The sequence below is a fragment of the Spea bombifrons genome, chromosome 1, assembly GCF_027358695.1.
Source record: "Spea bombifrons isolate aSpeBom1 chromosome 1, aSpeBom1.2.pri, whole genome shotgun sequence".
Classification (NCBI taxonomy): Eukaryota; Metazoa; Chordata; class Amphibia; order Anura; family Pelobatidae; genus Spea; species Spea bombifrons.
In genome coordinates this window covers 139,495,112-139,518,905 of record NC_071087.1, presented here as the reverse complement: position 1 = coordinate 139,518,905, position 23,794 = coordinate 139,495,112, and the positions used below count along the sequence as shown (strand labels likewise).

Here is a 23,794-nt window from a genome sequence, read left to right as displayed (position 1 = left end):
AACTGTGAAATTGCAGGTTGAATGAACATGACTTCACTATATGCTATGAAGGGCAAACCAAAATGAGCTTCTCCTGATGAGGTGATTTGGCCCTGGATCAAACATAGTAAATGTGGGGAGATTTCTTTGACATTCAGCTCTTTGATTTAACAATGCATTATGCACTTCTTTCACGAGGAGCTTATCACTGACAGGTCATAATGCATAGATACGGCAGCAGTTGATGGACTTGCTGACATAGGTGTTTGCTAAGTATTGATAACTGGAAAGTGTACAAGTTTGAGATTACATTATAGTTGTGTGTATGTTGTAATTCTGAATCTCTTGAGCAACTCACCTCTACACAGCCATGAACATACAATAGCTTATACCACCATGTAATATGTAAAGTTTGTTTTAGCGTTGTGTTCAAGCGGGATACAAAGAACATAGACCTTAGAACAGAATTCCATCCAGAACAAATTGCCATAAACTAACTTTGTTTACTCAAAATGGATAGATGTTACATGTATCTAAAAACATAGACATTAATTAACCATGTTAGGTTTGTAAAGTAGTAAATAGGAATGGGTAGAGCAAGAAAGAAGGAGAGATGAGCCAAGGTATTCTATTACATTACCATTAAATCTTGGGAATTTTTATATATAATATAACATGTAAAAAATAAATCACTCAATTTTCAAAGAATCCCATTAATATCTAGAAATACTTCTATGGTTGATATTATTGATTCTTAATATACTAATTTTAAGATAATGTGTTGTTAGTTAACATTTATTTCCATGAGAATTATTCTAAAAATTCTTGTTGCAGCCAGTTGGTAAACAATCTAATGTGTCTAGCCAAAACAAAGCAAAACTGCACCGGTGTGTGCCATTTATAACACATTGTTTAGTTACACAGGAAAACATAATCAGTGCATGCATAATCATTCACTCAAGCACATTTACAGGGGAATTAGAATATTTAAATAAGTGCATTTAAAAAGATAGCTTAACTGGGTATTTTAATACACATACCGTATTTGCTCGATTATAAGACAAGGTTTTTTCCAGAGCAAATGCTCTGAAAAATACCCCTCGTCTTATAATCAGGGTCGTCTTATAATCAGACCTCAAATAGGTCTGATTATGAGACTAAGATCCAGATCCCCCGCAGCGATGCAGAGGACCTGGATCCTCCTGTGTTAAACCCCCCCCCCAGCTTACCGGTGCTTCTGAGTCCCCGGTGCTTAGTCCGGGCTGCGTGTAAGAGCTCTACGCGATACAATCGGTTGAAAAAAAAAAAGGAAATAAAAACAAAATATTTTTCTCAATCATAGCTTTTATTAACAAACAATTGTTCACATAGTTTACATGAACTAACATTTACTGGTAAAACTTTTTTCCTACAGGGTCGTCTTATATTCAGGCTTTTTCCATAAGTTAATATTCAGATTTTGGGGGGTCGTCTTATAATCAGGGTCGTCTTCTAATCGAGCAAATACGGTACTTTATCTCTAAGAAAAAAAGTACCCCTACCTTTTAGAAGATGTTCTAGCTCCACAGCCACAGAATACCACCTGTGCTCTGCTATTCGTGACAGTTTTGGTCTTCAAAGGGGAACTAATAAAATATGTTTTAATTATTGGTATCATATTATTAAAATATTTTTCTGTTTATGTTTTCATTTTAGTTTTTACATAATAGAATGCTTTAAGATTCTGCATATGTGTCATTTATGTGTGTTTTAGTACTTGGGTTATCTTAGCCCAATCTACTAGATAAACACCCTGTCTATTTATCATACTGCCTTGTGATAAAAATAAATAGAATGACTCAGTCTTGATCTCCCAGACACTGACACAGACTAATAAAAATCTATGGAATACTGGACTTAGATTAGATAAACTGGTCTTCAATAGCATTGCCTTAAAGAATCAGCTCAGTGTAGTGTGTAAGCAAAAACATCCAAAACACCCACACAAAAGCCTATAATGGCAGCCTTCAGGTCTGCAGATACAGGTAGCTTCTTGGATCAAAATGAAATTTACCCAACATATGAACCAGCGTCATATTTATATCCTTGGATACAAAAACATCAACCACATGCAGTGGTTAGAAGGTGGTGCACTGGTCTGTGGTTATGTGATATTAACGTACACTAGACATGTACTTGCATATAGAAGCATGTTCTTCATTGGACCAGTTAGCAGTTTTTCGTCTAAAATTGAACTTCTGGTTTATAAAAATAATTTGTGTCCAATGTTCTACATTTTAGGTACTGTAGATACTGTAGAAGTCCTTGAGGTATAGTGGTGGGATATAAAACACACTGCAAAGCAGCTGATAGTTACCCCCCAAAAATGCCCCTTTACCAATCCTCAGTGAAACACAAAACTCTTACCGTAGATTTCTATAAGCCTTTGTGGACTGGCATGCGAGAACAATACATTGTTATGTTTCATATGTGAAGAGCCACTTATCCCAGGGAAGGAAGCAACTATGTATATGTTTAATTTCGTGCCTGATTATATTACATTAATTACATTAATTATGTGTTTCATATGTGGAGTGTATCCAAAAAATGAAAGTGCCAAAAAAATGACGCACACAATTTATGGTTTTCAGTGTAGCAAAAAAAAAAAAAATCTTCAAAAATTTGCTACTAACAATGAAGAAAGAAAAGAAACTGGCTGTTAATTCTCATTTTTGTCTGCTTCATAATATAACCATCTGGCATAGTATTTTAAAAATATATTATTTGCCAAACGTGACATGTATGGTTACTTTGCTGACATGCACGTCATGACTTCACTATACCTTATTTCCACATTAGCAGACGGAAAGTGGCACATGTGCCATGACAAATGACATCAAAAGGTTGTGCACATTGCACTTGGCAGAGTAGACAATTAGATGAGTTTGCCAGGAGGTAATGCCATGGCGCCTTAGCTGATTTGAGTACTGTGCCAGGAGGTGATCTCACAGAGATCCAGCAGATTGTAACTCAATGGTAATATATTCTTAATCCATACATTTAGTTCCTTTTAATTTGGCAAAATAGCGTTGGTTATATTAAGGAGCAAAGCTGGGAAAGGATATTGATAACCACAACATCTGACCTGTTCAATATGAAAGGTAACCTGGTAGAAAGCCAGAGTGCCCAGCTTATTAAACACACATGAATGGGTCCTTGTGCTGTAATGACACCTTATGTGTATAGAATTGATCCTGTTGGTATATAATTGTCAACTGCACTAAAGAAGAAACGGAAAATGATAAGGGCACCGTTGGCTTATTCAGAAGTACGATAACATTTCAGTTCTGGCGTTGTTGCAAACTACACTTTTATACTGGGCTTCTCAAAGTAACATTGACCACTTGGTTTCTCGACTGCAACTGGGGGAAAAGCAAAACTAATGGCTGAAATGACTGTGACCATAAACCATAAACTCAACTCAGGAACAACCCCATAATGTCCATGATTCACAGTTTGAATCCTTTCTACGTGATTTACCATATGCACAGGAAATATGATTTTGTGTGTGTGTTTAACACTGTTAATGAAACCTTATCACTTACATTCCACCCACAGAAACAGGTAAATTGCTCCTTGTTTCAGCCGGTGTCATCATGCATAGGGTGGATGTGAATTTGTTTGTCTAGCATTGTTCTACTAATATGACACATTACCGTAAAGCTTATTCACCATGAATGTCTTTGATGTTACATCATGTCATCATGTAACACAAACTGATATTCAAACTATTGTATGTACTGTGCATATTTTCATGTTTTGTTCATGTTTTTGTTTATAGGTGTTTTATTCCAAATGTCTATGCAGCTCTATTTACTGCTGCTTTGGTGCCATTAGTTTGCCTTGTTGTCGTACTTGTGGTTTTCATCCACGCTTACCAAGTCACTCAACAGTGGAAAGCATACGACGATGTATTCAGAGGAAGAACCAACGCCTCAGGTACAGAAAACGTTCATCTTTTGTAAAATGGCAATCAAGAATAACTGAGGCACAATACAGAAGTATGCAGCATAATGTAAACATACCAAAAATTCTGAATTTATTTTATGATATTCATGACTTGGAGGCAAACAGTCCATTAAGTATTGCTAGAAGTAATTCTTCAAGGTTTTTAAGCACCACAAACAGAAAACTCAATACGAAATACATAACAGATAATCTGTGTAATAAATAAACCAGCCAGTGTCTAACTCAGTACAAACACCTATGCGTTTATAATTGTTTCATGTAGAAAATGACCCACATTCCCTTTCTTTAATCGTTTGACTGCTGCAGTTATTGCTTTTATGGTCTATTAAGTCCTTCTAGAACACAGATGTTTCAAGAATAGATCTGAAACAACTGAATACTCTAATAATAGGCTTATGGTGTAAACAGGACCATAATGTCACGCTGAAACCAGAGTAAACTTTAAAGATTGACAGTTGCAACTGTTTGCTGATTTTTGGTTCATCCACACCACATACATTAAGCATTTTTATTAATTGGAAAGTATTGTGTAATATATTATTGTCTGTTTCACTATTCATTTCACAATTGTTAGTTGCAGAATCCATAACTAATGCTTTTTATAGCAATTGCTGGGGTTTATTCTCTCAGTAGTGGCCTGACAAGAACAATTCCTGGTAACAACATTAATTGTCCACAGTTGGATCAGACATGGCCTTGACTCATCCCACTATTTAAACTGGACCTCAGCACCTCGCATCTATAAAAGTTCAATGCGAAATGTGAAAACAGTTGTGTGAATTAGCAATATTATTTTTCCAGCTACCCTGGTTCTCCAAGTTTAGCTACAGATCCCTCCCTACATAATTTAATCAGGAGAATTTTGTAAAGATGTGAGCAGTTTTGCAGTGATTGGAAGTAAGGAAGAGTTACAATAGACACCATGTACTAGTTAAACTTCATAATTAGTGAATAAACCTCTGCATGGCCTAAGGGAAAGGAAGGCCATACATGACACTCTTGAATGTTTTGTTGTTTAAGATAAATCATTTTTCCTTTTCAGAAGTCCCCCTGATATTATACCTCTTTGCTCTTATTTCAATAACCTGGTTGTGGGGTGGATTACACATGGCCTATAGACATCTGTGGATGCTGGTTCTCTTTATCATCTTTAACAGCCTGCAGGTAAGAACGTTTCCATTGCCTTCGCTCTGTCATATTAAAGCCCTGCATTAATATTGAGTGATGTAATAGAACTAAATTCTGACTCTATATTATAATTACAGTACTAGACTCCTTGATTTATGTCTTAACAAAATAAAGTTGGATCCTTAACTAGTCCATGTTTTTCCTTGCACCCTCCAAAACACTGTGTCTAGAGCTCAAGTCATTGTTACTGGTCAGAAAATGTCTATTAAATTAAAGTTATTGTAGCTGAATGGCTGCTAATACACCAGACAACTATCCAAGTGTTGTGGTGATGGGAACCCAAAAGTTGGGTGAACGCATTATATCCAAGTATTTTAAGGAGAATTTAGGATTAAGAAATTCTGTAAAAGTAAGGATGTCCTCTTTGGATCAAAGGTGAGGCAAACAACATGGCACAGCAAGCTAATGAAAGCAATTCGACAATCGAGCCGTTGTGTGCAGAAATAGTTTAACTTTCATGGAACAGTGACTCCATGTCAACATTTCCATGTGGAAAGAACCTATTCAAAGCTCCCCTAACTTGCGCATGGTTTCCTGTAGTCAAGTATGCTTTATTTTAAGTGAATGTAATAGCTGCTTCCTTCACAACTATCCATCTGTAAACAGGGATATTATTTCTAACTCGGTTATAATCAAGGCTCTGACTAGACTAAGAAAGATTATTTTTGGTGTGGAAAGTACCTGTGTGTAATTAAACTCTATTGAGTGAAGCATAGAACGTTAGCGAAGACTACTTGCCAGCTATGTTTAAAAATAGAACACATTTTAATTTTTGATGATCATTTGTTAAAAGACAACGTTTTTCTGTTCTCTAAAGGCTGTTTTTAAAAGTGTGATACATGAGTGGTAGTTAAAAGCTAACATCCAGCTACCACTACACTACATTAGTTATTTTTCCAACCTTCGCGTAGGCAATGTACACTAAAATAACTGTTTTCATAATTTCACGTAGTTCATAATATTGAAGTCACCACAAAGCTCCAGTACTGATGCGAATCCACCAAACCTAATAAATGGCGTTTTGCAAAGAGACATTAAATAATCTGTCCATCTAGCCTTAGTACTTACCCATTTGGCATCATTTACCCACCTACCCTTGGTTATAGGCATGTCATTTACTGTTGAACTACAACTCCGGCACCTTCTATGCAATAACCATCCAATGATAAATAGATCAGCACAGTCCCAGATCTTAGTCCATAATTGCTGGCCCCAGTATTACAAATCATATGTTTTGATCACTGCAGATACTGTATGTAAGGTTGGTAAACACAGATGAGGAAAATCCCCTGATACTAAGAGTTATATAATATGTTTGTTTCCTTATTTGAACTTTCGCCTCTTCCCCCACCCCAGTGAGGAGGGGAGTAATTAAATAAACTATGTACCCTTCCTCCCCATCTTCGGTACGAGTGGTTATAAATATATTTTAAAAACCATAAGGAAAGCATGGGCCCCCATCTGTGCCTCACCTACACCCCCTTTCCAGCCCCCCCTGTTTGTTGTTAAGTATTTAACTCAACAACTTCCTGCTATGTAAACCACATTGCTTAAAACACATATTTACAACTTTATTTTGTTTTCTAAAACTGAAGCTGTTTTCCTGGAGAAAGCACTTTGTAATATTAAAAGTTCAAAAGGTACTATATTGAGTTACAAGACCTCTCCACTGATTCTTTTGACATTAAGGTCCCATTCATACCTTTATAAGAGCGGTATGTAATATTATCTTGTTTGTTGAACTATCTAATAGCCTACTTTTTTTATTTGGTAGTCAGATATACAAGGTACCATTGTCCTATCCATATATGACTTGTGTATGATATAATATTGCCTATCCTATATTTCCATAAATTCAGCACAATAATGTTCTAAATGAATCTATATGTCATTTGTTCATGATTGGCATTTACAGTTCTAATTGGCCCCTTGTTAGGTCACATGCTGTTTTTGAATACAGTTCATGTAATGCACTTGTGTCGTTTCTCAAGTCCGATAAAGGCTTAAAAATGTCTTTGTCAAAATAGTATGTGTCATAATGCCACACTAATAATCAAACTATAATTGAAGAATATGGGTGTGCTGGACTTGTTGTTGTTGTATATAGAGTTGAGACTCCCTAAGTGTATCTCCCCATCCCCACATGTACTACCTATTTTATTTTGTTTTGTTTGCAAGCTGTATATTTTGTAACTTTTATTGCACCACTCCCTGAATAAATGAGGGTTGAAGTTTACTTTAAGTATGTTGTTGCTACGGCAGCTGCTAGACTACTTACTTGGCAAGAGCTGGATAAAAATTATTTATCAGATTTATGAAGTGATATTTATGCCTGAAATGAGCATTAATATAGTTCAGCGTATTTTTTGTTTAGTATATGGCATCCTAATTACTTGGAACAAATTATGCTACAGGCATTTAAAGGGAAACTCTTTTATATACTCGATGTATATCATAGACCCCTTAGAAAAGTAAAATGAACAGTACACTAATGCAGACATGTCTAATCACATTTACGTAAATTCATTTTTGATTAATTCGCTTAAAAACACAAAAAAAGAATTCCATGTTAATATTCAATTTCTATAGACAAACTTTTGCACTCATATTTAAATTGTGAAATCTACTCTTGATTATGAAATAACAAGTGTGCATATTTTCCTTTCAAAGAGATGAGTCTTGTAATATAAAAATTATTATTTCATTTCCTGCGATTGTTTTTTCTTATTTTCAGAGAAAGAAATGATTTTTCCATTGCATAGTTATTTCATTGTTTTAGTGCTTGACCTCTATAAAAAAGTAGCATTCACAAGAACATTCTTTCTGGTTTTTCATCACAGCTGTAGATATACAGTAGGTATTCTTAAATGTGTTCTTAAATGGCTTATGACTACAAAACTACAATCGGAGATTTCATATCCTTTGAAATTATTGTAATGATGACTGGGCCAAATAAATTGTAAGCCCAGAAGAGCAAGATTCTCTTCTACCTTTTGAGTTAGAGGTGAGGGCATGTGAGGGTCAAAAGTGTGTTCATTGTGTGTTCACATTCCCTCACATTTAACCTCCAAAATTAACCCCCTGCAACATTAAATTATATTTCAAAAAAATAATACCTTATGAGAAAAAACAAAATGATTGTCATTGTCATAATGATTGTTCGCCTCTTCCCCCACCCCAGTGAGGAGGGGAGTAATTAAATAAACTATGTACCCTTCCTACCCATCTTTGGTACGAGTGGTTATAAATATATTTTAAAAACCGTAAGGAAAGCCCCCCCTGTACATATGAGTGAAGGGGGGTTAAAATAAATACTCTTTTGGATGAACACAGACGCTATCCTTTGCACCTCCTTTGTCCTCTGTCCTTGTCCTGTGGGAAAGAAGGGGTTAAGTTAATTTAGTGGGGGGATGATGTCCTTGCAATCGTTTTCCATTTACCATTACTGTGATGATGCTAATTGCTGATTGTATATTTTCTATTTCTAGGGTCTGTATGTCTTTGTGGTTTACTTTATTCTCCACAATCAGCTGTGCTGCCCAGTCAAAGCCAGTTACAGTATTGAAATGGATGGACATAGAAGCCCAGCCTCTGCCTTCTTCACACCAGGTAGTGGAATGCCTGCAGCTGGAGGGGAAATAAGCAAATCCACACAGAACCTAATCAGTGCGATGGAGGAGGTAAGCAGCCTTTTTAACACCAATGGTGATTATCAATGAGTGGCATGTATCTGGTGTTTGGAGTTGCTTTCTGTCAGTGTAGGCGTGTGGCGTGAGATATGCCTTGTACACTCATGTTGGACAATGAGAGACGGTAATAACTTTCTACTTTTAGCCTCTACAAAGGTGTCCCTTAAAAGACCTGGTTATCTGCCAGCCATGACTTAAAATTCATGTTCATTACTGCTGTTACATCTCTGTAATCTAGGGATGGCCAACTGCTAGCTCTCCCAAGCCTAAATTCAAGAAACTAATATTTGAATAGGAGACCCTAATAAAAACATTTGTTTTAGCTTTTATACAAGATGTGCTCATACATGTGCTCATGGCCTTACTTGGCTTTAAGAAACAAATGAAAATAAGCTCCATCCCTTTGTTGTTTTTTCTTTAGGTTTCATCTGACTGGGAAAGGCCAGCTAGCCAAGCAATAAAACAAGGCCCACAAAATGGTGCAGCCTTCTCTACCACAGGAGGGTACAGCAATGGTTCACTGGTAGCAGATGAAGAATTACAAGAATTTGATGACTTGATATTTGTCTTGAAAGCTGGTGAGCTACAGATATCCTAATTTAGCTTAGATATGATATATGTTGTAAAACTGAGTTTAGTGTATGTATTTAAGTATTGCAAAGTATATTCTTGCTCATTGAGGAGCTCATGTCTCAGTAACGTGTTATTTCTTCAACAAAATGCTAGTTTTCAGGTAAATTAAAATGGTTCACTGGCTTCCCTATGCATTAGTGAGGACTAAAAATAAAGGCTGAATTTGGCCATGCATAGTACATGGTTTCATTGGTGAGATTCCTCCAATCTTTTATTAGAAACTCAGAATAATCCATATTGACGCGTGTCAAAATCTTTCATCTCTCCAGCGGACTCCTAGTTTAGTGAATCAACTATGTAGTGTTGGAATTAGGATTACCCCCTTTTTGGAACCTAGTTTGGCTTAACTTTTCCTGAAGCCCATCGGTTTCTCAAGGCAGGGTACCTAGTAAAAAATTGAAGTCCCCTAATATACCAGCAGTACAGCCCCTCTCATCAACAATTATAGGTTTTTGCAATAAAATTGTATTCGTGTTTTAGCTGATACAAATGTATCTTTTGTTGCCTTTTAGGATCAGGTCTCAACATCAGCGATACTGAATCCTGTCATGGAAGTCAAGATGGCGGCAGCATGGGTAACTCACAGATTGTGGAGCTCCGGAGAATCCCGATAGCGGACACACATTTGTAACTTTTTTATGTTCAAATATAAATATTTTTTTATTTGCTATTATTGCACTAAATGTTATTGTACGGTCTGTGCAGCCACTGATAACAATGTAGGTAATGTAACAAATAGCTGTGTCTCAAGGAGCATCTTGGCCTAAATACAACCAACTGGATTTCTCAGAAATAAAATGGACACAATTATGTGATGATTAGGAAAAGTAACATTTTGATTAATATGTTTTGTGAGCAAATATTAAAACAAATTTGTTTATATGTCTGCTGTGTTGCTTAATTAACTGAGGTAAAGCATAAAGGCGAAGTATAAATGGACAGGTAAAAGGCTACCCAGGACCATGGTACAGCACTGAGGCTTTACTTGCAGAGAAAAAAATTGGCAGATTGTTTTCTGCCATCAAATTCATAAATATATACGGTACATACATTTGTACATACATACACTGTAAGCACAACATGCTAATTGATACGAATGATAAATTTACTATTTCCAATTTGCATGAATGATAGAAATTAGAACATAATAAATGACATAATGTTACTGTAGAACATTAATCTCGGTTAATTTGAAACAAAAGCTGTTATATGCAAAATTTTAATTAAAGATGTGATACAAACCTCTTTAAATATATTATATCTTATTTTGCACCTGATCATAGGTAGCCACACCTCTGATATATTAGCCACACCTGATTCCAGATAGTCACACCTATGATAAGTTACCACACCTATGACAACAGAGAGCTGTGGATGAGGGAAATGGCTAGCAACCAGTTGGACAGGAATACCACATTAAAACATACTAAAACATTTGTTTTTAAAAAAACCTTTCTAAATGGTCTTATTACCGGAAAGAAATACCTTTACCCATTTCATTACTGTGGGCTAGTTCTTGAGAAGGACTGTTATAGGTAACATAGTCACATTTGGTCTTCACTAATGTAGCACCAATCCATCTCCTTGATGTTTTAGGGATAAAATCAAGAAGCTATGCATTTATTATATTCCATATTTGAAGGAATCTCTACTTTAGTGATTATTTATTATTGCATTATGCTTTCATATGTTAAGATAAATATTGAAACATTTTCAGGAAAAAAAGAGTGATTTTATAACAGTAAATATACAAACCAATATTGGTTTTGCTGACTCCTCTGCCTTTAGGACACAAAATTAGTCTTGTTTGGTCTGGATGCATACGACCTGGAGTTAACCATTTCTTGCTATTGGAACATGCAGTATAATAGTGTTTCAGGGCCACCATATAAGTGATGATGGAACAAATGTAATTTTGGTACATTGTTATTGTCCACACTGTGTACCAGTGTGAGAAAAAGTGTACCCCTGTAATTTTATTCTCAGCCAATAAGATTAACCAGGGGGCAAAATACATAGGGCTTTCCCTGTTTATTTATACTAGTATACTTAAGGTAACTACTTTAAAAGACTCACAATATTTTGTAAGCTATAAAAAAAGTTACTGGAATGCCCATTTCCAAACTGGAAACACTAGACGGATCATATGAATGTATCTTCTAAATTATCTTATTATCAAAGCTGTGTATAAAAACTTAGATTGAACAAACCAATTATAAACTAAGTACACTGGCAGTATCCAGCTGCAGACATGTTAAAACTATACCTGTCATGATATACTCTTAAAATCTAAAAAGCAATTATGGTACAAAGTGGAGCAAAGACCATAGCAACTAAAACAGTGTTCCTTGTGTATACTCCATTCTATGATTTACACAAGAATGTATGAATACCCTTGATGCCTTTTAATATGTTGGCAAATACAATGGTAGTGGTGGTGTCAAAGCAGGTGGAGAGATACCTTTTGGTTACTGTGGGTCATCTGAAAGTACAATACATAAATTGATTATTTGGTTTCGAAATCTTACCTTCTATCGAGGTCTACGGGTTCAGCAATATATATTTTAAATTAACATTTTTACTGCAAGTGATTGACAATATAATTATGAACCATATTATGTGCAATGAGTCACGAGTAACTGAGTAAATATTTTTTAAGTATCTAGTTATGTGACTACATTGATGTGGATTAAAAGCAATTGCTGCAATCAGCGAAGGTGTAACAAAGGTGGCTTCGATGTCTTAATAGCTATCAGGATTGCAAACTCCCTAAAAAGCAGATTAAATTTGACTCCTAAAATACCAAGAAGGGCAATGAACAGGTCATTTTCATTCATTTTAGTAGATCAAGAAATTAATAAGCAACCCCACTTTTGATAAATAAAATATAGATATATTTTTTCCCCATTGAAAAAGATAGAATAGAATAGAAACTCAAAATAGTTTTTTGCACCAGCCCTTAACATTACCAACCATGACATTATAGCCCACTAAACAAATGATCTCACAAATAATATGTTGTGAATGCCTTGGCAACACCCTTTGATACTAGATAGCAACTGTGTTCCATAACTGACCTACCATTCTGGTATTCCCATCATTTGACTTACTATGAGATTATTAACATTACTAGTCTTCATAATGTACAATGCTAACTAATATTCATTGCAAACAGGTTTTCCTTTGGAAAAATAATCTCCCCCGAAACAAGCAAACTCTAAGTTTTGTGAAAACACACACAAACTTAATGTAAGCAAAGAACATGTGATCTCACAGGCTACTCCCCTACACTTTTTTTATAACCCATTCAGCAGTTTTAATCATTAACAAGCAGACGTTGCTAACATCATGGCGTAATTCAAAAACTTATCGTAACAAATATATAAAAAAAACAAAAACAATAAGTGATCATTATTTCATTGTACTAAAGAACATATCATACTGTTTCACCTATACGCTATATCCTCCATGAACATTTTGTCCATATCCACACTAGCTTAATTCACGTGTAGAAGGCACAATGTTTCAAATATAATTAGCATTCCACGTGTCAGCTGCATTGTGATTGAACTGACGAAGATAAACATCCTGCATTATCAGCACATACTTAGCATAAAGAATATTTCATCTCCCGCCTTCAGGTTGTTTTGGTGGAGTAGCTACCCCCGGGCGTTTTGATTGTCAAGGTGTGCACGAGTCACATCACTGTAACTATGTCTCAACATATGTTGATTACAACAGGCTTTCCAAGAAGAAATCGTTAGCTTCTAATGAAAGACATGTGAAGAAAACTGAATATATAAAACGCTAAACATGTTTATGTTATGGAGGTCACATTTTTAAGATATCTGGAATAACAAAGTGTCCCCATGAAACTTTATTTCCAGATACTCATTGCCGATTATGCCCTCAAATGCCACAGAAAAAAAACATATCCAAAGTTAATAAAGAGTAGTATATTTTAGGTTTTATTCAGTGGGAATTTACAGAGGAGTTGCATTTGGTGTCACCATCTTCTTTATGTTTTATGAAGGGTTAAACCTTTAGATCTATGTAAGAGTGGCAACCCTCAAGATATACACTAACTGTTTATTAAGTAGTGTCTAGCCATCCAATAATGCATAGTGAAACGAGGAAACTGAAACCCCTGCTTACCTGTAGATACCCTCTTTGTGAATAAATAATTCTATAAAAGATATATTTAAAGTTGCTGAACATATTGAAAGAGAAAACACAACATACAGGCAATTTTATGCTCCGAGAATTCATGGAAATTCACCATGGTTGACAGTTCCTTTTATTTCATGCAATGCACAGGTAACAGTATGCCTACAAATTTTAGAGAAACTCATTTTTGTGTCACAGTTTGAAACCGTATAAACCCATTTTAAATGATCCATTTTTTTCAGTAAAGTAGCTAAAAATGGACTCAAGGTGCGTGGTGGTGACCAGTGAAAGCTGTGGGATAGAACTGTCCTCTGCTGGAGAAAGAAGAGTGAGCTATGAGATCACATGGTTCCTAACTAAATGACTCAGAAATCTGCTCATAGTGATCCCTTGTCCAAACTGGTAAATTGACCAACATCAATCTTTCCTTTATCTTGTTGTTCCAGAAGAAAGGAAAAATCCCACATTGAAGCAACAATTATTAGTCCTTGTCATTAACATTTATATTCCTGTATATTCTGTTTTGCTAAAGAAGAATCCAGAGAATTTCAAACGTTTAAATTGAATTGGGTAGCACAGCCCCTGCAGAGGAACTCCACATATTTATTGTTCATATTCTAAATAACTCTTTCTGGAATGGCTCCTAGGCCGGTCACGTTTCAAGAAGGAAGCTGTTACATATTTTTGAGCGTGCTCTGTCCCTTTAGTGTGTTAAGGGGTTAATAAACACAATACATAGATGTGGACCTCTTACCGCTCCAATCTAACTGTAGAATTTTCCATTGCCAACAACTCTCTGAACTCATAACCAAGTGCAAGTATTATCTCCTAAGCCTATTTCTTTCACTTTGTACAGTGATCTGTATAGCACACGTTGCACAGACAGTCCTACTTTATATATTCATTTTATTGCAACTTTATGGGGGATGCGATAACAAAAAAATGATAAAAAGTGCATCACAGTCTAATGTTTTGAACAGAATAAACAAAAAGTACAGCGGTTCTAATGATGTTTAGGTTATAAAGGGTACAGTGCAGCAAGTTCACACATGCAATAAAACAATTGTAAGAAAGACAGCAAGGGAGTGGGAGAAAAGGAGGGCGGGAGAGTGTGTTATTGTCAATATAAAAGATTACAACAAAGATAATATAATATGGTTTGTTTCAGTAGTAGTGTACTAAACGGCAGCCCGAAAAAACAATACGTGATGACTTCATAAGACAAAAATGGGAAACAAGAAAAAAAAAACTGATTTAACTTTGAGCATCAGGGTTTGGAGGTGCATAGCACATAAGCTAGACCAGCTATCACATTAGTCATGGTATCCAGCTCGCGGGACATAAGCAGCTATAAACAAAGTGTTCATGCATGGATACCAGCGTCTGACTGTGACAAGGTTATAGGAGGTCATTAGAACACCAGGTGATTTTACTCACATGTCTATCACAGAAACTGGTCCTTGTCCACTGACCCAACCAAATCAGGACAGTTGGCAATGATGCAGCTGCCTTTTATATAACAGCTATATTTTAAGCCATGCAGCAGATACATCCCCAAAACAAAAGTCCCATAATATAATTATCTTATTACTGCCTCAAAACACCAAAAAGATTGCTAACTCAGGAAATGAAGCCATGATAAAATGAGCACAACATATGAGCAAAGGGGAATCTTTTAACATCGTCCTGCTGCGGAGGCCCAGTCATGAGTAGAGCTTCCCGATGTCTTATCCAGTTTGTAGTTGCAGCTCTAAGCATGAAGAAGTTAACTCAGTCTAGACAGTAAGACCCAAAGCAAGAGGTGGTAAACACAATTGAATAAATATGTCGTCCTTAACCCTAGGTAGAGTTATGAGATGTGAGTAGAGTATTTAAATGTCTGGCTTTTTGAAAAGGCATTTACACAAACACCCTTGGTGTGCAAATACATGTTAGTATAATAGTTAAAGAACTGTTCCAGTCCCTACAGTCAATAAATGTGTTCTAACATAAAAACCCTGAAAGTTTGATTTTTTCTTCATGTGCCTTGTGAATGTTCACTTAGTAGGGGCTCAGCTCGGGAAACTAGCTGGTATAGTTTTCCAAAGATTAGAAAATATTTAGTTAAATGGAGAATCATCGTGTGGCTAGCTTTTATTTCCAACGAGTTCTGACTGTGCATACTTTTCATGACTTCCGTCTCTAATGAATGAAAATAAACATTGCACATTGAGCATACATCATTATGTTTCATGCTACACAACTGGCATCAGCAAGAGAAAAAAGTAGACTTGCTAAATTAATAGAAATTATTTAATTACCATGTAAAATGCAATAATGTCCCTTGCATCCTAGAAACTATTGAGTGGCTTTTTAAGGTGGCTATTTGTTTGAAATACTGCAATAGTAATCAGAAAACTTCCTGTTTTTCTTCATTTAAGATCGTCTTAATTATAGAGCTCATCTGATTCCCCTACAGATACAAACCTCTAATTTACAGATTACACCCACCCAACTCTGTCCTGTCTTGATCTGTTTTCCCGTGGAAGGAGCACAGTGCTGTCAAGATGCATGCCAAAAGCACATGCAATAAAATCCCTCAGGTTGTGTAATTATAATAAACGGGTACATAATCCAACTTAATTATAATTAGCAATGTCCATTTGTAGATTCTAATACCTGCTATTGTTTTTTTTTGGAGAGATGGAAGGAAGGAGTTTAATTTATGGTGAATGGGGATCTTATAAAAATATTCCAGACTAGTCTAGCTGAGTTTCACACCCTGTCTCATGCTAACCCCTGCAAAACAACTTGTATATTCTCTAGACTTGTGCATTCGCCTTTGGGCGAACATGAAAACGCACACGAAGGGTGCGTTTTCGTTGCTCAGCACGAATACTGAAGAAACAAACATGACGGTGGCAAAACGCACACGAAGACACACAATACGAAGAATCTTTGTGTTCATCTTTGTTAATATCGCTTAACTAATCTCCTTGGTCCCTTCCCCCTCTAGCCTACCTTGTCTACGCAACATCGCAGGGGTTAACGGAAGTGGGAATCCGTAGAATCACGCAAGGAGTAAAATGTCCGTGCCAGCGACTCTATTGCTACCCTTCATTGGTTGATGCTAGAGGAGGCCCCTACCGAAGACCAATAGAGTCGCTCTTATGGACCCTTAACTCCTGTTCCCTCCTCAGGCGTAGTTTCGCCATCAGGAGTTAAAGGTCCTTACGAGCGCCTCTATTGGTCTCCGGCAGGGGCTTGTCTGACATCAAATAAATGAAGAGCAGCTGCTCTTCATTGGTTGATGGCAGAGGCCGGCGCCCAAGTCTAATATTCGCTATGTTTGTATATGCACTATACTTGAGAATGCGTGCAAGTGAGCAGCAGGCGAGAACATGCAAGTTACATGACACTTTTTTGTAGGAAAATCATCAAGCATGAGAATAAAATCCACTTCATGCTGTGAATAGAGACTTGTAGGTTTCATCTAGCAAATTAGGAAGAAGTCGTTATAGAAAAACATGTTTACAGTAGTTAAGACATTTCTGTTTCTTTCCTTTGTCATACAATACACTATCATGCAAGACCTTATATATTTTGTAGAGAAACATTTCAGGTTGACCTGTTTTAATGTCCAGTTGTCCATCCTGGAACTGTGATGGTTAGTGAGTGGAAGCAGAGATGAAAAGAGAGATCTGGGTGTTAAATATCTTAAAACTGTGATAGAAGACGGCAACTGTGTGTTGACGATTTCATAGGTTTAATCCAACAAAATGTTTCCATTTAGTTTACAGGTGTATGTTAAAGGTTTGATGATTCTTGGGCATATGCTTATGTAATATGAAATATGGATGACTAGGAGTTAATTCACTGTCCATGTTCATGGTTTTCCATGAGAAGCTCTGGATTTGAATCAGTTCATTTTTTGTTTTGCTGCAGTAGCCTGTTGTGTCTGAAAGAGCTACTTCCTCGTTCATGTTGTTTACATGCCATATCTTTAGTGTTCCTTGTTTGCAACAGATATCCAACAGATCTATACTGCAAGAAAGCAAATCAAACAAGCATTGCAGTATCATTTTTCCATATCAGTTTATTAGTCCTTGCTAATAAAGCAGCTTCTGACGTTCACTTGAACACTCAATAAAGTAAGCCGGGCAGCCAATATATTGGGCCATATAGTGCTATACTGTATATTTAAAAATGTCTGTATATTAAAAAAGTCCCACAATCTTTTGTATAGTAATCTGGGCCTTTAACACACTACTATACCATACCTCCCAACATTTCAAAATGTGAAAGAGGGACACTTTTTTTTAATCTCACAGAACTCACCAATACAAGCAATTGCACTTTAAAATGTCACACTTGCATCGCCACTTAAAACACGCTTCGTTTTTGTCAGCACAGTCATGCATATTAAAAATAACCAACACATTGAATTCCCATAAGGCTCAGCCACACATACTACTTCCATGATGCTGGCAGAGCGTCATGGGAAGTGAAGCAGAGCTGCAGATGCTAGCTGTGAACTAAAATTCCTATGATTCTCAGCCAGCCAGGTGTCCACCATAATCCTGGCTGAGCATCATTGGAAGAGTAGTCCACAGCAGCAGAGATTTTTTTTTAAATTAGCCTCCCTCCCAAGACCCCTGCACACTGCCTTTACACACACCTGCCCATAAACAAACATATACACATACACTGCCCTTACACACACACATACACGTACACTGCCCTTAAAGAAAAATATAGACACGGACACTGCCCTTACACACACACATACACGGGCACTACCCTTATACACACACACATACATGTACACTGCCCTTACACACACACACATATACTTGTACACTGCCCTTACACACATACACATATACATGTACACTGCCCTTTTGACTTTTGATTTTGTTGCTACTGCAACAAATTTTAGATGAAAAAGTTCCATTTTATTCAGTGGATCAAAACAGTGATCACATTATTCTTCACGATATTCTTGTAAGATACTTTTACTTCTTTATTAATTCATGTAAACTATTTTTTCATATTTAATAAAAGCTATGATTGAGAATTTTTTTATTTTCTTTTTATTTCCTTTTATTTGCCAACCTGCCCCCCCAGTTATGCACATCTGCCCCCAGGCTTGCCACTCTGCCCCCAGAAATGCCTTATATCCCCCTATATGCCACTCTGCCTCCATGATATGCCTTATACCCTTCTATATGCCACTCTGCCCCAGAAATGCCTTATACCCCCCTATATGCCACTCTGCCCCATGATATGCATTTTAACCCCCTATATGCCACTCTGCCTCCAGAAATGCCTTCTACCCCCTATATGCCACTCTGCCTCCAGAAATGCCTTATACCTCTATATGCCACTCTGGCATATAGTGGGTTAAAATGCATATCATGGGGCAGAGTAGCATACAAATTGTGTAACATTGTTTATGAAATTTAGAAATTCTTAGAGCTGCCCAGGGCCGGCCCGACAATGGAGCCGAGTGGGGCAACCGCTCCAGGCGGCACTTTTGCCGCCCCAAGCCCCATTTTTTTTTAAAAAAAGCTGAGAAGAGAGAGAGAGAGAGAGAGAGGCGCCGAATGGCTTTATCTTACCAAGTTGTCAGTACCCGCTCGGCACCCCTCACTCTCTCCTCTGCTAGCCCTCTAGCTCTGTCTCGGTGCCGGCTTGTAATGTTGGAAGGTGACGTCATTTCCGGCGCTCAGCATTACAAGCCGGCACCGAGACCGAGCAGGGAGACTCACTGCAGGACTGCTGAAAGGTAAGTACGGGGGGGGGGGGGTTGTTGCTTTTTTACCGTATGCTGTAATGTTTCCATCATTATATGATCAATTTCTTGATCCTGTTCTCTCTCTCTTCACCATAGCCACCCTTTTATAAGGTGCCTATTCCAATCAACAGCAGTTAGCTTAAAAATAAGGCAGAAAAAAGTTAAAAGGGAGTAATAATCATACAAATCTTTAGAAATGGAAGTTTAAAACTAGAATTTGAAATAAGTGACAGATTCACTTTAAACATATGAGTAGATCACTGAGCCAAATATGTACTCCCTGGAAAATGATAAAACAAATAAAGAATAAGTCAGCATATGTCTCTATGTGGTTGTGCACATTTACAATAAAGATTTTTCGCAGAGTAAAGCAAACACTTCTACACCTCATTTGACTGTACAAACATATAGCGTGCAAAACAACACAATCTGTGAACTAAATGACAGTAAGTCATTATGCATAACAGAACGTATTATTACCATGCTTTTGAAAGAGACAGAAATCCCGTAACATAACATGGTCATGTTATGCTATGTTACATTACCCCTCAGTAGTTGCGTGGCAAATCGAACTGGGATGAGTTGCCTCTGGAGATAGGTGCCATGCAGGGTAAGAGAGTGTGAACAAGTGTGTGTTGAGTGTGTGTTAGTGTATGGTAATGTGTGGGTTAGCACATTTAGTTAGAATTAATGTGTATGTTAGAGTGAATGTACATGTTAGTATATTCTATTAGAGTAAGCGTAAGTGTTAGCATGTGGAATTACAATCATGTGCATTATTGTATGGTGCTAGAGTGCGTGTGCGTTTCATAGTGCATAGTGTTAGAATGGGTGTGGGTGAGTATGGAGTGAGTATTAGAGCAAGTGTTAACACATGTTTAAGTCTGTGTGGGTATTAGAGTGAGTGTGTGTTAGTTTATGGTGTTATAGTGTGGATGTTATGATGATGTTAGTTTATGGTGCTAGAGATAGGGTGTTAGCATAAAGTGTTGTTTGTTAAAGAGTGCATGTGTGTAGGTGTATGGCATTAGTGTATCGAGTGTGTATTGTATGGTATTAGCAGGTCCAGCCTGGCCATCTGGCACACCAGGCAAATGTTTGGCATGCCACTGGCCTAAAACACTCCATACTTCATGCTGGATGCTGTAGTATGCAGCTGCTGGCTGGATTTTTTCAGCTGCATGCATCATGACTATAAAAACAATCCAGACTACATACCTTGTGGCCCTGGAACACTTATACAAAAGGGCCCCTCTTTACTTATGCTCAACTATTTTTTCAGGCCAACATAAATAAAACTTAAAAAAAAAAATGTTTATTGTGGATTTCTCTAGATTCCTTCATGATATCACACTCTATTCATATTAAGCTTGGCATCACATTATGTACCATCTAATTTAAGGCCTAGCCGCTGCTCATGTGCAAACCATGTTTCTCTGTAAAATAGGCACTGTGCATGTGGAACCAATGATGTGTTGTAATATTGGACAGGACTGTTGACAGGTTGACAAGACTGTCCCATTCGTATTAGGACAACTGGAAAAAATATAATGTATAATAACATAATATTACATATAGCACACAGCAAACAGGTATAAAAAAACAGACACTTAACTGACCTAGAGTTAGTATCAGCCTTTGCACTTCAAGGTACTTCCTTGTTGGCTGGGAGCTAAAGTCTTCTCAATAGCAAGGTACAAGCTACTACCATTGTACAAGGAGTTACAATGGGAAACCCAGAGAATAGGGTTTTACTCTAGATCCCTTTGGAATACAAAGCTAGTTGTGGTATTAAAAGACTTACCTAGAGTCAGTAGGTGGTGGCAGGTTGCCAATCGTCTTCATGATGCTTCCCCTTTAAATGAAATTATTTAGGTAGGTGGTATCAAAGCAGTAATCTTGTGCGTCCCAAAATCATCACTATAATCATATAAAATGTAAGTTTTGCCATTTCCTTTTCATAGTAAATGACCCAATATTTCAAACATATTTGAAATATTGAGAAATATATGGTGCGAGATGCAAGGTCTATAAAAACCTAGGCCAGAAAGCACAAGACCCTGAGCACGAGGTTTAAAACAACATAAATTACTTTTAATCAGATGACAACTTCAAAGGAAAATCACGTTTCAAACACCAGTAGAAAATGTTCTCCTTTAAAATGTCACAACGTGCCAACAGCGTGTGCCAAGATCAAGCTTAACGTGCGTCATTGCTAGTGTAGCCTGGTGCTGAGGTCTACTTATGCCAGAGATAACCCTAATGACACAAAGGCTTTGATGAAGTGATAATTTAGGGTGGTTTAATAAATCATGTTTCACAGGTCAATACTTCTAAATAAATTTGTTACTTCAACAATCCATTAGAATCCTGTGAAGTGTCTTCACCTGGCTGTTGAATTTCAATGGTCCGGAAGAATAATGCTGTCAAAATGAAAGAAAAACAGAATTACAGTTATAGGGTACATGCCAGCCCAAACTGTGTGAATGTTATGTTGCTCTAAACTGGATTGAAGAGGATTTTATAGTAGAAGGCAAGCATGTCTTTTTCTTGGCTGTCAGCGATAGGCTATGTGCAACAGCTGAGCTGACAAAGTGGGAAATCCACTGGCAGGGAATTCAGTTAGTAAGAGCTGAGTCATCTTTTGGACTACGTGACAGCAAAATGCAGCAGTTACTGGATTAGAAATGCCCAGAGCTCAACATGCTAGAAGATTCCAGAATCGTTTCTACCCTTTCCAGGAAATGACTCTAAAGATTAAAATCTGCTTATGTTAGGGAAGTGACCCCAGACACTGGACTCGGTTGAACTTCAAAATCTCTACGCACTTGTACGTCAAAGGCATGACGTTCTTTAATGGGACAATCTAGTGTCCTACAAATCCCCACCAACGAAGAAAGCATATTAAACTGCTTTAGTGCTGACCCCTTTGGGTTGCCATTTTTGGTGCTTAAAACAAGGCTCAGCGGTACATAGGAGATATGTTTGGCCAAAACTCAGCAGCAAATTTGGCTCGCATATTAGCCTTTCAATTTCTTTGTGAAGGATGTGTCTCAAATCTGATGCTAATGAAGATTACAGATAATCAGGAAATGTAAACATAATTTTAGAGCAATAATTCAGATTCATTTTTTGAGTGTCTTGCCTCTTTACTTAAGAACCGTTACCTAGTCTAAAAATCTTAAAATAATTCTACCTGAGGATGTCAGCCTATTTTAAGTCCTAGCCAATATATCCACGTGCTGTTCAGACATTTGGCTTCACAGCTACGTGTCATTTCAGCACAATGCATGCTTCAGCAGAACAGCATCCGAATTCCTCCTTTATGTTCGGAATTACAAAGGCGTGCATGGAGGAGCTCAGACACTGACTTAAATGTGCTGTCTTTGTAAGAATTTTTTCCAAATAAATCTTTATGTTATTATTTACTAGTTAGATCTAACAGTTTCTGAAGACACAGGAAATTAAATAATTAAATATATAAAAGAAAATCTATGGATACAAGATACATGGGGTTGATTCTCTTCAAACTGATCCAAAGTGATTTTGACCACTCTCCACATATCCTCTTGGGGTTTTGTAAGGTTGGAATGTAACCATAAACCATTAAAGAACAATCCATTACACCGTACAATTCAGAATAGATATCTCTATATATTGCCATAATTTTCTTACCTGAAGACCTATTTGCAGGTCTTGTATGCACCATTTCAGAAGTTTCTAATCCTTCTCATTGAGATAGTCCCTACAACATTTCCCTTGAGTCCGCTTAGGCCCAGACTGGCCACATGGCAAACTGGACAAACGCCTACTGGGTTGGTGCTAGATAACATGGATTATTTACTTTCACTACCGCTCATGCAGCAGATCTGGTGCGTTAATATGTGGCCACAAACTGGATGCACGCTGCCGTACATTCTGTGAGTATAAAAGAGTAGCATTTGGCCACGTGTAGAGGACAGCTGGCCTAAAAGTGCCAAGGCTGTTTTTACTCCCTGGTCTTTCCCTGATAGATGTTATATTAAATGTCCCTGATAGGATGGTACATCTATTCCATGTAGTCTTGGGAATAAAATCCACCCATCCGTAGATGTTCTGGATTTTATCTTGTCCGGAAATACACAGGGTTACCCGTTCTCACTTTAACTGTGCAAGTGGAAGAAAAAGCAGGTGCAAACCAATAATCTTATCTGCAGCTTCAGTATTTAAACAAATTAATCACACTTACCGAGACTAAGCACTCCTACTTTTTTTGGCTACACATCATTACTCATTTCACTAACTGGAAACACCAGCCTAGTTAATTCACAAGTGAATCAGTGAAACATTGCTTGGTATACAGAGAAACAGAGAT

The 23,794-nt window shown here is 37.1% G+C and overlaps 1 protein-coding gene and 1 long non-coding RNA gene across 2 annotated transcripts in view; one reads left to right on the top strand and one right to left on the bottom strand.

The window, feature by feature from the left end:
• Positions 1-10,383, top strand: part of ADGRV1 (adhesion G protein-coupled receptor V1) — a 172,913-nt gene extending 162,530 nt beyond the window's left edge. The window contains exons 86-90 of the mRNA XM_053474949.1: positions 3,800-3,957; positions 5,030-5,151; positions 8,664-8,855; positions 9,286-9,442; positions 10,010-10,383. Of these exons, the coding sequence (XP_053330924.1) occupies positions 3,800-3,957; positions 5,030-5,151; positions 8,664-8,855; positions 9,286-9,442; positions 10,010-10,128 (748 nt within the window). The 3' untranslated portion in view covers positions 10,129-10,383. The remainder of the gene's footprint in view (positions 1-3,799; positions 3,958-5,029; positions 5,152-8,663; positions 8,856-9,285; positions 9,443-10,009) is intronic.
• An 11,125-nt stretch (positions 10,384-21,508) lies between these two features.
• On the bottom strand, positions 21,509-23,470 carry LOC128475284 (uncharacterized). The gene is made up of 2 exons (XR_008346486.1): positions 23,285-23,470; positions 21,509-21,863 (listed from the first exon to the last, which is right to left on the bottom strand). It is a non-coding gene; the product is annotated as an uncharacterized LOC128475284 (long non-coding RNA).
• Positions 23,471-23,794: the final 324 nt, after the last annotated feature.